Source organism: Falco rusticolus, chromosome 8 (assembly GCF_015220075.1).
Source record: "Falco rusticolus isolate bFalRus1 chromosome 8, bFalRus1.pri, whole genome shotgun sequence".
Taxonomy (NCBI): Eukaryota; Metazoa; Chordata; class Aves; order Falconiformes; family Falconidae; genus Falco; species Falco rusticolus.
The window spans coordinates 38,741,806-38,755,406 of record NC_051194.1 but is presented as its reverse complement, the minus strand read 5'-3'; the positions used below and the strand labels follow the sequence as shown (position 1 = coordinate 38,755,406).

At 50.5% G+C, this 13,601-nt stretch overlaps 1 protein-coding gene and 1 long non-coding RNA gene across 2 annotated transcripts in view; one reads left to right on the top strand and one right to left on the bottom strand.

The window, feature by feature from the left end:
• Positions 1-973: 973 nt before the first annotated feature.
• On the bottom strand, positions 974-2,632 carry LOC119152549. Its single transcript, XR_005105803.1, has 2 exons — positions 2,384-2,632; positions 974-1,265 (listed from the first exon to the last, which is right to left on the bottom strand). It is a non-coding gene; the product is annotated as an uncharacterized LOC119152549 (long non-coding RNA).
• IGFBP5 (insulin like growth factor binding protein 5) overlaps positions 1,784-13,601 on the top strand; it is a 23,598-nt gene continuing 11,780 nt past the window's right edge. The window contains exon 1 of the mRNA XM_037397983.1: positions 1,784-2,300. Within this exon, the coding sequence (XP_037253880.1) occupies positions 1,970-2,300 (331 nt within the window). The 5' untranslated portion in view covers positions 1,784-1,969. The remainder of the gene's footprint in view (positions 2,301-13,601) is intronic.

Here is a 13,601-nt window from a genome sequence, read left to right as displayed (position 1 = left end):
TTTGTGCAGGGCAAGAGGCAGAAGAATGAGCTAAAACGTGCAAATTGGACTTCACATGGCAAAATTCCCCTTGTTTTCTGGCATGCCCTAAGCAACAGCGAACTTTTCCAAAGAGGAATCTAACAAAGTTCTTACAAGCAGCCCAGCCCTCCCTCCAGCTCACTGTCCGGCTGCATTAACCCTTGCTGTTTGGTGTGTCAGAGGTGCACCCCAGCACTGGGTAAAGCCTCACTGCATTTTTACACCTCGCCCAGGGGCAGAGGGGCAGGGCAGGGCAGGGCGGGTGGGCACACTGCACACACAAAGGCTCCTTCCTGGACCAGGGCTGGAGAGTGGCTCCCTGGCGTGCACCCAGCCATCTCCCTCCTGCACTCACCTTTGGTGCTTATGGGTAGATGTGTGCACCAGCTGCCCCCTCTGAGAGTCCCCAGCTCGCCAGCTACCCAGGCAGCCGATGGGGGTCCCTGCACCACCATCACAGGGTACAGCATGCAGGATCAGGCCCTGCTAACTCAATCCTCCCTTTCCTCCCCAAACTGAGACAGAGCCCTAACCTTTCCCTCCCAGGCTGCCTGCAGCCCAGGCTCCGTGCAACCCAATTGCAACCACTTTTTCCCCCACCCCTTTTTTTTTTTCTTTTTTTTTCTTAAACCATGAAGATCTGAACTTCCCTCTCCCCATCCCCCTCCTCCTCCCCTTGTCTCTCCTCATAATATTATACTTGATCACTACCCGGGGTTTGAAGCCCAGAAGTCAGAAGCTGTGCACCCAACCCCCACCGCCTCGAGTGCGCACTGATAGGGCCCTGGCTGCTGGCACCTAGTCAAGCTGAGGTGTCATTGGGATCTCAAATTGCAGCTAGGGGCTGGCAGGCAGCCAGAGGCAGTCTATTTAAAAGACAGCCTGTTCTGCAGTATTCAGTCTCTTTAGAAACTTCTCCAGGGGAAAAGTGTTGGGAGATCTACAAAGTGGATTTTTTTTTCCTCTCTTTTCTTTTTTTTTTTTTTTCCCCTTCCCCCTGTTTTATACCGCTCCTCTGCAGACTTTGCAACAAAACACTCCAACTTTGCCGAAAACTTCTCCTTTTTTCTTTTATTTCTTTTTTGACTTTTTTTGGCGGGTTTTTTATTTTTTTCCGCTTTTTTTGCCTTTGCAAATCTTGGAAGAGGAAAGCGGGAGGGTTGAACAGAGCCGATCGAAACACAGCTTTGCTTCATTCCAAGCTTCACAGCAGCTCACTGCGTCGGGAGAGACTTTTTCTCCTCCTGCAGAAGAAGATAGGGGGAAGGGGAGCTTTGCATCCCCTCTTCCTTCTCCTGCGGTGTTTTTTGTGTTGGTTTTTTTTTTACCCCCCGTCTTGACTGCTTTGATGCATTAATAGCAGGACACTGGTTTTCAAGGAACTTTGCTCCCTTCTCAACCTGCCTCCTCCCAGCCCTTTGGGAAGTGTGTGTGTGTGTGTGTGTACGTGCGCGCGTGTGTGTGAAATCGCCGTCCCACCTCCCCGAACCCCCCTGCTCCCCACGCCTCCCCCTGCAACCTGTAGGCTGTGCAACCCCTGCAGGCTTTTCTCCCTTTCCCCCCTCCTTCCCTCCCCCTCTCTTTTTGCGCTCCCGCGGATCGCAGCGAGAATTCCCCCTTTCGAGGCGAGAAAAAGCAAAAGCAAATAACAACAACAACAAAAAATCAAAAAAGCCAAAAAGCAAACCTAGACGCTCCCCTTCTCCCAAAGCCAAAAGAAAAGCAGGAGGGTCTCGCACCCCGAGAATAAACCCCAGAGTGGGGCGTCTGCAAACAGGAGCTGCGCTCTCCGCCCCTTTTCCTTTTTGATTTTTCTTTCTTTTTTTTTTTCTTTTTTTTTTTTTTTTGCCCCCGAAGGGGCAAGCGGAAAACAAGCGCAGCCCGCCCGCCCCCCCCCGCCCCGCCGGCGGCAGCCCCCCGCGCCCCGTCCCGCAGCATCCCCGCCGCGATGCTGCTGCGGCTCCTGGTGCTGCTGGGCGCCTGCCCGGGGCTGTCGCGGTGCCTGGGCTCCTTCGTGCAGTGCGAGCCCTGCGACGGCAAGGCGCTGTCGCTCTGCCCGCCGCCGCCGCTGGGCTGCGAGCTGGTGAAGGAGCCCGGCTGCGGCTGCTGCCTCACCTGCGCCCTGCCCGCCGGGCAGCCCTGCGGCGTCTACACCGAGCGCTGCGCCCGCGGGCTGCGCTGCCTCCCGCGCCAGGGCGAGGAGAAGCCGCTGCACGCCCTGCTCCACGGCACCGCCGTCTGCCTCAGCGAGAAGAGCTACCGCGAGCAAGCCAAGGCCGGTGAGTGACCCCAGCTTCTCCCATCCTCATCTTTCCCTCACGCTTTTCCGCTTTGCCGGCGCCTCTTCCATCTTTGCGCCTACTTTTTCCAGCCCGCCACCGTCTCCCGGCCGCATTTTCCCTCTTTCCGGGTGCTCTTCCATGCCCCTCCGCTTGCTTTTCCTCCTTTCCGGCTGCCTTTCCATCTTGCCGCTTGCTTTTCTACTCCCTCCCACTGGCTGCTCTTCCCTGCCCTCCCCGGCTGCTTTCCCATCCTTCCAGCCTCTTTTCCATCTTCCCAGGTGCTCTTCCATGCCCCTACTTGCTTCTCTGTCTTCCCGGCTGCTTTTCCATCCCCACCCTCCCCAGCTGCTCTTCCATCCCCCCTCCCCCGCCGTGTGCTCTTTTGCCTTCTCTGCTGCTCTTCCATTCGTCTCCACCACCAGCAGCTGCTTTTCGATCTTTCTGGCTACTTTTACATCCTTTTGCATGATTTTTCTCTCTCACACACACGTATATGCACCCCGGCTGCTTTTCCATCTTTCCAGCTATTTCCCTGTTCCTTCCCCTCCACACCCCCTCCACCAACATCTTTTCCAAGCCCTTGGTTGCTTTTCCATCTTTTTCAGGTGCTTCACCACTACCACTTCCCCTGGCTGCTTTGCCATCCCCTTTCCAGCTACGTTTCCGCCTTTCCAGCTGCTCTTCCACCCCCTAGTTGCTTTTCCACCTTTGCGGGTACTCTTCCAACCCCCTAGCTGTTCTTCCATGCCCCCTGCCACTTTTCTCATCCTTCTTTCCATCCATGCCTTAGGCCAACCGCCTGTTGCATCATCTCACAGCCTCCCCCACCCCCCCTTCCATCATCACCTCTGGATTGTCCCATACACAGTGGAAACCTTTTCTTCCCCCACCTCCCAGATGCACCTTCTGAGTCACAGCTGCACCTTCTTAGTCACAGCTGCATCCCAGTCCTTCCCCAGTTGCATCCTTTACATCTTTCCTGCATCTCCGTCTTCACGCTCTCCCTGACCCCTTTCTTTCACCATATCCTCCACCTTGCTCTGGGGCCCAAGCTGACCTCTGCAGCTTGAGACGCAGGGGACGGCAGGGCACCTCCTTGCAACCATCTGCCCCATTCCCAAAATCCTCAGCTATCCCCAGGTTTGTTGCTCAGCCTCCCGCTTTCTCCTTGCCATCGTTGCAGCCTGCCCCTCCTGGCTGCCTGCTGCTGGACTTCTTTGTTGGGCAATGGGTTTTAGTGCAGGGAGGTGAAGAGAGCAGGTGCGTTAGGGACAGGGAATTTACAATTGCAAAAAATAATGATTGTATTGCTAATAATCTGAAAGAATAGGTTAAAAGCAAGCATGAAGGCTGGCATGGTAGCACCAGTGCAAAGACAAGCTTCTGAAATGTTTGCACCTTGCACGTGACAAAAGCACGAAAGAAAGCGCTCCTTCACTTTGGCACATGCTTAACTCTCGTTTCTGGATCCTGTAGCTTGTGCAAGGATACTTTCCCTATACTTCTCCAATTACATCTGTATTTCTGCCATGGCGTGAAGGGGAGGGTGTCTGCCAGTCTGGGGGACTGGGCAATCACTTGGCAAAAAAAACCCAGAAACATGCCCCCCACTTTTTTTGGTCCATGAAAGTTAGCAAGCTTCTGCTTATACCCACACAATGGGAATCCGTTTCTCCTTTCTAGCACCTAATAAATCTTGATGCTTTTATTTTTTTCCCCTTCGCTGCTTGCAGGCAGTGGTTGTGTTGCTATGCTCCATCCTTCAGAGCAAAACCAAATTCTGTGTATAAGTTCCCCCCTCCCTCAAATGACAACGAATGTCCAAACTCCCTTAAAATCTGCCAGAAACAGCAAAGCTGAGCTTGGTTTTCTGAAGGGGAGCTTCAGGGGGTGAGGGCTGGGAGGGGACCTGTGTGGGGAGTGCAGGGCGAAGCCAGGAGCAGCATTCCTGCCGTGGAGCCTAGGAAGCTGGGCAATAACCCACTGGCAGACGAGCTATGTGAAGCATCCCAGAGCTCATCATGCTCAGTGTTTATTTACTCTGCGTGTGTATGTGTGCACGGCCGGGGCAGGTGGTGTGGTCAGGAAGGCAAAGCTATGCAGCTGAAACCCAACAGTGGCTGAGAGAGTGGGGCCAATCCTTGGGCCTGTGGCGAGGGTGCACCATGCAGACAGAAGGCACCCGAAAAAGCTTTGGCACTTGGCTCCAATTGTGAATGTCCTTTTGTTCCACCTGCCTCGCTCTTCCCAGGGAAACTGGTCCTTTAACAGGTGCTTTGCATGAAAACTTTGGCCAGTCCCTTTGTAATATCAGTGCTTTTGGTTTTCTTGGGATGGGGAACACCTACTGAATTGAGAAGGAGAGGGACAGGAAAGACGTTGCAGGTCTGTTGCAAAACCAACCCCCTGGCACTACCTGCACTTCCAGTTTGGACTCCCCAAGTGCCACAGGGGGCTCTTTTTGACGGGTTTTGTTCACAGCCAGGAGATGAGCCTGGATCGGAAAGGCTGCTGCGAGAAGTCACAGGAGACAGGCAGGCTCCTCTTGAGATATGTGAGATTGCAAAAAAGAAATAAAAAATAAATCAGGAATTCCTGAGGATGGGAGAAGGGAAAAACTCTTGGCATTCAACTGGTAGCATGTGAGAACAAAGTATATTTTCATAGGCGTGTTTCTAAGCAACGGGGCAAGGAAAGAAATGAAGTTTGACTTGAACTTTCTGGCCTCTGCCAGTTTGGCCAGCAGTGCAGGGACCGTGAGCTGGGGAAGCTGGCCTGGCCCTCCCATCTATCAATGACCAAAATTGGCCCTGAGCTGCGAACCACTGGGAAAGAATCGGCACTCTGCAAAATAAACTATGTGACAGCGGCGAGGACTAGATCAAACTGCATTTCCATCTATTTCTGCTCTTGCGCTGGCCAAGTTTAAAATCGCAGATGCTTTCCTCCTTATAGTCGATGTGGAGATGCAACAAGTGGTATTGCAAGAACCCAAGCCTGGGAGGCCAGGCTTGGCTCTCCTGTAGACCAGATGTTTTGCCTGGGGACAAGATGCTCCTGGGTACCGTGCCTCAGTTTCCTCTTCTGGAAGCTGGGCACAGTGGTACTGGGAAATGCTGGAGCTACTGGGCAGAGTGTGCTCCTGGTTTGCTGAGAAGTTAGAAATGAAAGCAAGTGTGGGATTAAAGGGCTTTGGTAAGGCTCATTTTAAGTAGATGGATGTGTAGGTACTGACAGGACAGTCCCTGTAGTCCTTCCTGGCACAACAGTCAGACACTGTCCTTTACCGAAAGCCAAACATCACTGCTGTAATTGACTGTTCCTGGTAAAAAAACATGAATGAGCTTCATTTATGGCACAGGCTGCAGGATTCTGGGTTTTCTCTGTTTTGTTTAGGTTTCCTTTGAACTGCACCACGTCTTTCCATTTTTCTCCCCCGTGCTCCCGCCAGACTTCCTCCTGCTGAGACAGCAGGGTCAGGCTGAGCACTGGGGAGCGAAGGGTACAGATTGGAGCCTGCTGCCCTAGAAAGGCTCATGGAAAAACAAAGGTTGTCAAATATTTCCTTCTCCTTTCTCATTCCTGCTCTCTTTCTAGAAAGCGAGCAAGACTTGGCAAGTTTCCTTGCGAAACCGTGAGCCAACGATAACCAGGAGGGGAAAGGGGGGGGACGGGGGGACGTGTTATAGTATTAGCCCTAAGAAAATCGTCTTTGCTGCGTCAGCTGGAAGTAGGCGGAGGAGGAGTGCTGCAGAGCCCAAGTTTCCTGCAGCTTGTGTTCGGTGCAGTCCTTTATCCCTCTCTGACATATTCCCCACCACCATTTTTCTCCTTCCTGTGCTCTTCTGCTCCCTGTTCAGGCATGTGGGGTTTCAGGGGCAAGCGATGGGACAGGTGGGCAGCCCCATGATGAGGTCCAGGGTAAGGGTGAGGGTTAGGGCAGGGGTCGTGGGAGCAGGGCACTTGGGACACACTGGCTTGTGAACATGTGTCGCTCAGGGAGGGACCCGGCTGGTGCAAGCAGCAGGTTCTTTGTGTAAAGCAGCTCTTGAGCAGTCAAGGCAAAAAGCTAGTAGCAACAGGCCTGCAAAGCCTCAGATCTGGAACAGGAAAATCTCCATTTCTCTTTTGATCTGAAGTTTCAACAGTAATAACTATATATTTTTTTAAAAAAACGAGGGTGAAATCTATCAGATGCCAGCAAGAGAGCTGGGTTTCTGTGGTGTGTGTGTGTACGGGGGAGGGAGGGATGGGGTGGTTCAAACAGGAAAGGAGGGGCCTTGGCTGGAAAGATTTTTCAGCAGCCTGGTTTCTAAGGAAGGAGGGAGAATATTAAGTAGTTGATCCAAATGAAATTCCTGTCGGGTGCCAGCAGAGTTCACTGGAGAAAAGACGTGGCTCTGTGTGTGCGTGCGTGCATGAGTGATAGAGCTGGTCCCAAGCTCCCACACAGCACTGTCAGCCTGGACCCCCTCCAGGTGAACGAAGGGCACCCCTCCAGAGCCGGCACTGCTGCAGCAGAGAACAGAGGCTGGCCTTAAATGAGAGCTTCCACAAACCTGGGGGATGCTGCAGAAAGGCTGCGTTTCCTCTCGCGTCAATATTTAAGCACCAGCATCCTGTGCCCAATTGACCGTCACGGTTTTGGCAGGTCAGCGTCAGCAGCGTGAGCAGAGTTGTGTGCGACCGGAAGCATTTGCATGAATGCAGGGTGAGGTGTCCCCTCAGGCTCGGAAGAAGGGGGTAGGAGAGCCTCAGTGCATTTTGTGCCAGCTTCAAGAGAGCCCCCGGGTTCTTTTGTCGCACAGTTTGGCACACGTGTGTCGCGGCAGCTGGGGAGGAAGGAGAGGAGGAGATGCAGCAAGCGGGTGCTGCCTCGCACAGAGCATGGTGCTCTGCTTCCTCCTAACGTCCACTGGAAGTTTTACTCATGCTGGGTCAGAAAACGTTGCAGATGCAGGAGCAGCTGCTGGAGTTGTTACAGCACTGGCAGTTCCCAGCGTTCTTCACCCAAACTGGAAAGCCTGGGAGCAGTCTGGGAAGGAAGGCAGGAACCTCAGCCCCTCTGGGGCTTGTTCTCCTCTGCTCAGCAAAGCAAGTGACTAAGAACAGTTGCTGCTCGTTTCACCCATGCTAAGTTACAGGGTAGATAAAAGGGCCCATGGCACAGCAAATCCTGCCTGTTTTTTTACCAAGCACTTAGTAGTGCAAATTCAATGTCAGACATAAATGGAGAATTTGGCTGCAACACATGCGCCCCTCGATGTGGGCTGCAGAGCAGTAGGGCTAATATGCACAGGAAAGATATGCAAGTGAAGGTACGCACACATGTACCTGTGTTCACATGCCCATGCACACCCGCGCGAACATTTAATGTGTGTGCGCGCACACACACACACATTTTTGTCTCTGCAGCAGAATGGTTTCCAGGCAGCACACACAAACCTCTCTTAGGTGCAGTGGTTCTGCTTATGACTGGCACATCGGTATTTTGCCAACAAGATCAGATATTGGCGTGCAGACTGGCCTACCCTATCCTCCCACTGAGGGCTGAGAAATGAGATGCAGCAGGTGAGCATATCAAACAACGGGAAGCAAGGAAGGAGATAGACCCAAGATACTCCTCCCAGCCAGCTGTGTGGATCTGAACTCAACCCCCTTGCTTGGAGGTGGGTTGTGTTTTCTGGATAGACTAGATCTACATTAGTTAAATACCCCAAGAGATATCCCAGTGAAAGTGCGGATAGGTTGCAGCTTGCAGAGGGCAGCAAGTCCAGCTCCAGCCCCATGCCAGGTCTGGAGGACATGTGGGGGGGGCAGTGGTGCCTGGTAGCATTGGTGGAGGAGATGGTACTGGGGCCACTGAGGGCGCTGAGACCCTATAAACTTCTCTTTGCCCAGGCAGCCACAGCTGGCCTTTGGGAAAGCAGGAAAGAAGAACTGAATTGGGAAAAGATGGCAAGTTTGCTGAGATGTGGCAAGCTGAGAGCAGGAGAAACAACCTCCAGCATTGAGGAGGAGGAAGCAGCAGGACCTGAAGACATGGTTCATGCAGAGGTCAAAAATGATCCAAAGAGTTTGGCCTGGGTGAACTCACTGGCAGCCAGCATAATAACCACCTAGTCATTTGTAAGGAGATTTTTTACAGGCAAAAAGATATTATCTGTTTATCCTCAGGACAGGTGTAGCCAAAAGCGTGAGGAGGCTCTGCTGGCAAGGAGGAGAGGGATATCTGGCCCCCCATGCTGGGATCCCCTAAGATGTGGGCCCGCCAGGTCCATTTAGCAAAGGTCTCCACACTGGGTCACCCCAAGGTGATGTGCAGGCTGCCAGTGGGTCACAGAGCAGGGTGGCAGCTGTGCCAGCGCTCCTGGGCCCCGGGGCTGCCTGTCCGAGGTCACTGGGCATGGGTCATGCTTGATGCCTCAGCCCATCCTGGAAGGGTCATGTCACATCTGGTGATGAAGGAGTGACGTCCCCCATCCCCTCGCCACTCAGCCCCCACAAGACACTCCCTATTCCTTCAGCTGTGTAGCCAAGACAACTCTCAGCAAGATACTGTTTTTGAGGTGGCTCTTTGATGCTAGTGATCTGAGGGGACCCCTGACTGTTTATGTCAATCCACAGCTCACAGTTAATCCCAGCAGAAGCCAGCATAATGTATTAGCAGAATTTTGGGACTCTCAGTGCTCTGATGCAGGCAAATTTGCTCTCAAGAAAGCCATTTTCCAGCATGTTTTGGTGGGTCTCCTGTCTACTTATGATGTTTCCAGGACGTGTGCTAACTGCCCATCAGCCCACATCTTTTAACCATCAGCTTCTGGCTGGGAGACCACACCTGTCTTACCCTATGCCTGCAGGAAGGTCCAAACCTTCCCTGGCTGGAGAAAGATTCTGGTCAACAGGCTAAACCTTGAGGAGGCATCTTAAATTTATGCCCATGGAGTCAGTGGGCATTTCTTATGTGTGTATGCATAAAGCATTGCTCTCATGATTGCCATCATTCTCCAGACCCCTATTTTTCCTATTATTCCTATGAAAATTTTTTCCCAACCCTCCACCCCAGTGGTACTGCCTCTTTCATGCAGAATGCGGGAATGGGAGATCAATACCTCCTACAGCAAACTGGCACATCGTTCCCTATTACCTTGTCAGGGGTTGATCCTGCAAGATGCTGAGCACCTTTCCTCTTGGCTCAGGGCATCATAGGCTTTCAGGCACGTAATCCCCTCTGTGGGAGTCAGCAGCCTCAGTCCTCAAAGGACTGTGAGGCCAAAGCTGAAGACAGTGTTGGCTTGGTAGAATTGGAAAGCTCTTAGCAGCTGCCTGCCTTGAGGGCTGTTATTGCAGTTTAGTTTGTTTGCTTGTTGGATGGATACAGCTGGCTGACTGATGGAGGTAATTGTTATGTTGATGGAGGTAACTGGTCTGGTTGCTATTTAAGGGCAAGAAGGTAATCCTGACAGATACTTAAGGAAGTAATCCCCTAGCTAACCAGGGGAGGCAATGTATCTTAGTGATAACTTTGAAGGCAAAGTTGGCCAACAGTAATAATTCTTTTAGTAGAAAACCAGTAGAAATATTTTCTTTTTCCAAATTCAGATGGGATTCATCCTTAGGAGACAATTGAATCAACAGACCTATTTATTATTCATGCTTAAGGAATCGGTTGTTATGCATTGGACTGATGATGCAAATCTACTAATTAAATAAGCCAATGAATAGCTATGGAACCTGGCTTTCACTTTTTAATTTAAAGGAGATGCTGGAAAAGAAGAAGCTTTATTAGGAAGGGGCAGCATGTCTTATATCTGTCCATCAGTCAATTACGGTGCTGCCACAGCCGCATATATGTTAATATATTTTAATAATGTCTAAATGCAAAGTTTCCTGAAGCAATAGCAGAAATGGGTGACGTTTTACCACATTGTTTCATAACCATTTCAGTCTTCAGTTATTTGGTTTTGTAACAGCAGAGGTGGCTTGAGGTCGCAGGGAAAACAACGAAGTGCAAGAGGGTTTTTATCATTGCAGAAGGGCTCTGGACCTGTGGCAAAGAGTGATCAGTTCTCTTTCTTGGAGTTTCAGACCCCAAAATGGAGGTCTGTACCCTTTGCTCCATCAAGGGACCCATGATATTTTTGTAACATTGAAAAGCATTTTTTGTGTTGTGTTGGACCAAAGGGAATTGGTTAATGTATGCAGTGCAGGGAGGGAAATGGCTAGGAAAGGCAAGAGTTACCCATTCAGGATCAAGCCTGGGCAAGTTTCTGCTTATCAATATTGTCAGAACGTGAACATCAAACCTGTTACTTTTTTGTGGTACAACTTAAGTGGACTGAGAGATTAAATAATAGCTAGGTCTACTCCAGGCGAAGGCTTTCTGATAGAAGGAGCTATTAAGAAAGTAGAAGGGAGTCCTGAGGGCAGAGGTGGAGATTTCGTTGCTTGGAGCTTGTAAAAGTCAGGTTGGACGGTACACGTAACAACGTGTCATCTGGTGCTGACACAGAGATGAGCAATGGGTGATCTCACAGATATTTTCCATCTGGTTTAGGGCAGAGCTGTGAAGTCGGGCCTAAGGCCTAGAAATTAATCCAGGCTAGGCTGGAGGTTGTAATCACAGCTGCACACCTGAAATACTTGTGGTGTTAGACTAGTTCTCATGTAGCACCTGACACAGGTGCATCTCCAGACTCCACCTGATAGGCCTTCACCTCTTTTTGGGTCAAGCAAAGGGTTTGGTTTTCGTGGCCTTTCTGGTTACTGGCTGCTGTTGAGGCTGGTGGATGCCCTCAATAACCTAAGTGGGGATGGATCTTTTGATGGAGACCACCAGCCAGCCTCCAGTGGGAGTAGTGTTCAGATTCAGTTCCAGCAGTCCATTTGTTAAAAGCTTCTTCTCAATATGAGACTAAATCAGGTTCAAAACCCTGATCAAAAGGCAAAACCCACCTTCATCCGTAAGCAGACCAAAGAGTTTAGCATAAATCTTAATGGCTTTTCTTAGGCCTTCCCTGAGTTTTCCTTCTTTGCTCTTTTCTGCTCTTAGTTCCTTGGCAGCCTGGCGGGGTTTTTGCCGCCTTTATTACAACCAATGGAATCTGCCACTAGGGTGGATTTGTTGGAAGAGATGCAAGACTAAGAAAGACTGAATGATTTCATCCTTTCCAGGAAGGAAAAATATGCCTTGGTCACTATGATGTTGAAAGCTGGTTTATTTAGATTTCTCTGGGTCATTCTTCAATTCAGCTCTCAGCTTCTTCTGCAGTTTCAGCATATGGAATGAGGAACATCTGCAGTCTCCAGATGATGTGAAGGAAATATGTTTTATCTTCCTATCATCAGTGCCTCAGCAACAGGAGCTTCTTGATGTAAATCTCATTCTGAAATAATTCCTTCCCCTCCACTTGCCAGTTCAGTTCCCTGGAAGATAACTTTGTTCAGGAAAGGTCAGGCTGATACAAGCAGCTATCTAGAAACAGGGTGCCTGCAATTTTGCAAGATGGTGCACAATGGCATCATTTAATTGAAATGTACGGATGTTTGTTCATCATCTTACCAGAGGGAGAAACTGGAAGATTTCCCTACTATTTACTGGTTAGACATTTTGGGTTCTCTCTTGCACAGAAATGGTTGTCACTGTGAATCCAAAGTCTCTGTCCATGCTGCCTGTTGACCCAGACTCTCACCTGGACTTGGTGTGTCTTGTATATACATTGCAAATTCCCAAGCCTGTATTGAGAACTGATTGTAGCCTGATCTGGGAGCTCTCTGGAGAGAAAGAGGTAGATCAAAGGCAGCACCTCTCAGTGAGCCCAAATCCTTGCTTGTACATACCAGGCGAGAACAGCCCAGCCCACTAGCTAGTGCCCAAGCTTGGGTCTTCCAGAACAGCATGGATCCTTGTAGTCTGCTGAACTAACAGCTAGCAACGTGTAGGGAAGGCCCTTACATCATGGAGCTCCCCATATCTAAACCTGCTTTTCTCCTTGCTCTAAAGAGTTGCTCCCAGGGAGTTTTATTTTGTGGCTGCAGCAAGGAAGGGCAGCTCAGGGAAGTATCATTTGGCACACAGCAACACAGATCCTTCTTTACATTTCCAGTTCCCATAGCTGTACCTCTCCACCTCCGTGGCACTTGCTGGCACTGTGGAGAAGTGGTGCTGACCCAGAGATCTGTTCCTACAGATAGGCCCTGTGCTTTCAGAGCAGACCAAAACATGAACTGGTTCCCTTGAGAGCTCCTTTCCCACATGCTGAGCCGCATTTCTCCCCCATCCAGCTCTGTATGAGGACACCAAGGTCATCAGGATGATGATCTCCCTTTCCCATGAATCCTCTGTGAACCTGGGGGCATCCCAAGCACCTGATATTCACGCTCTGTAAGTGAGCCCTGGCTGATGCAGCACAATCTACATACACAGGTTTCTGCTGAGGAGACAGTAATCTCCTGAGAAAGAACTGGTCTTCCAGGGTAGTTCAGCAAAGCCCAAACAGTAACTTTAAAAAAAAAAAAAGACACAGTATAGCACATCCCTCTGCCATCCATCCCTGCTCTCTGAGGCTTTCCAGATATTCCTGAGCTGTTCCCATGCATTCTCCCAGCTCTTGGCTTAATAAAATGGAGATAAGCCTTAACCTAAGGCTGAGTCCTTCCAGCCCTGTGGCCGCTTTTCCATCTGTTCTCTGAGCTTGGTCCTACTGATACTTATCCTTCTCTTAAAGGGTATCTCTGAGACAAGAGAATAAGGTTCCAGCAACTTTTATCATGCTGTAACAGGGATATAAGGCATTGGAATACCCCAGAGCTCTCTTCCAAAAGCTTGTATGGCTTTTGGGCCATGGACTATTTGGACTCTGGTCATATGTCTTTGGTAGGGGACTGGGCATGGTGGGGCAGAATGGGCGTTTCTATGGGTGCTTTGACAATGCTTAGACTGCTAAAGACTTCCTTCCACACTCTGCAAATCACAAAAGTGATTTGCTGCTTCTGGCAGCTGTTGGAGTACCTAATTCCCAGTGAAGGAAATAGGGTCTGGTTTTTCTTACCACTGCTCCTGTGCCTGTAAAACTGCCACCCAAGAGAGCTGCATCACAGGCTGTGAGAGGACCAGCACTGAAGAGGTGGTGGGATTTACCTTTATTAACTTCAGTCCTTTGGAGGCCTAAGTGTGACTATTGGAGTCACAGGAGGAGAGACTGGAGCCCCCCGAGATGCATTGTTCCACCCTAAAATCAGCATCCAAGCCAGATGATGGGGCTGGTCAAAATTTGGAGGGTGCAGTGTCAATGCAGT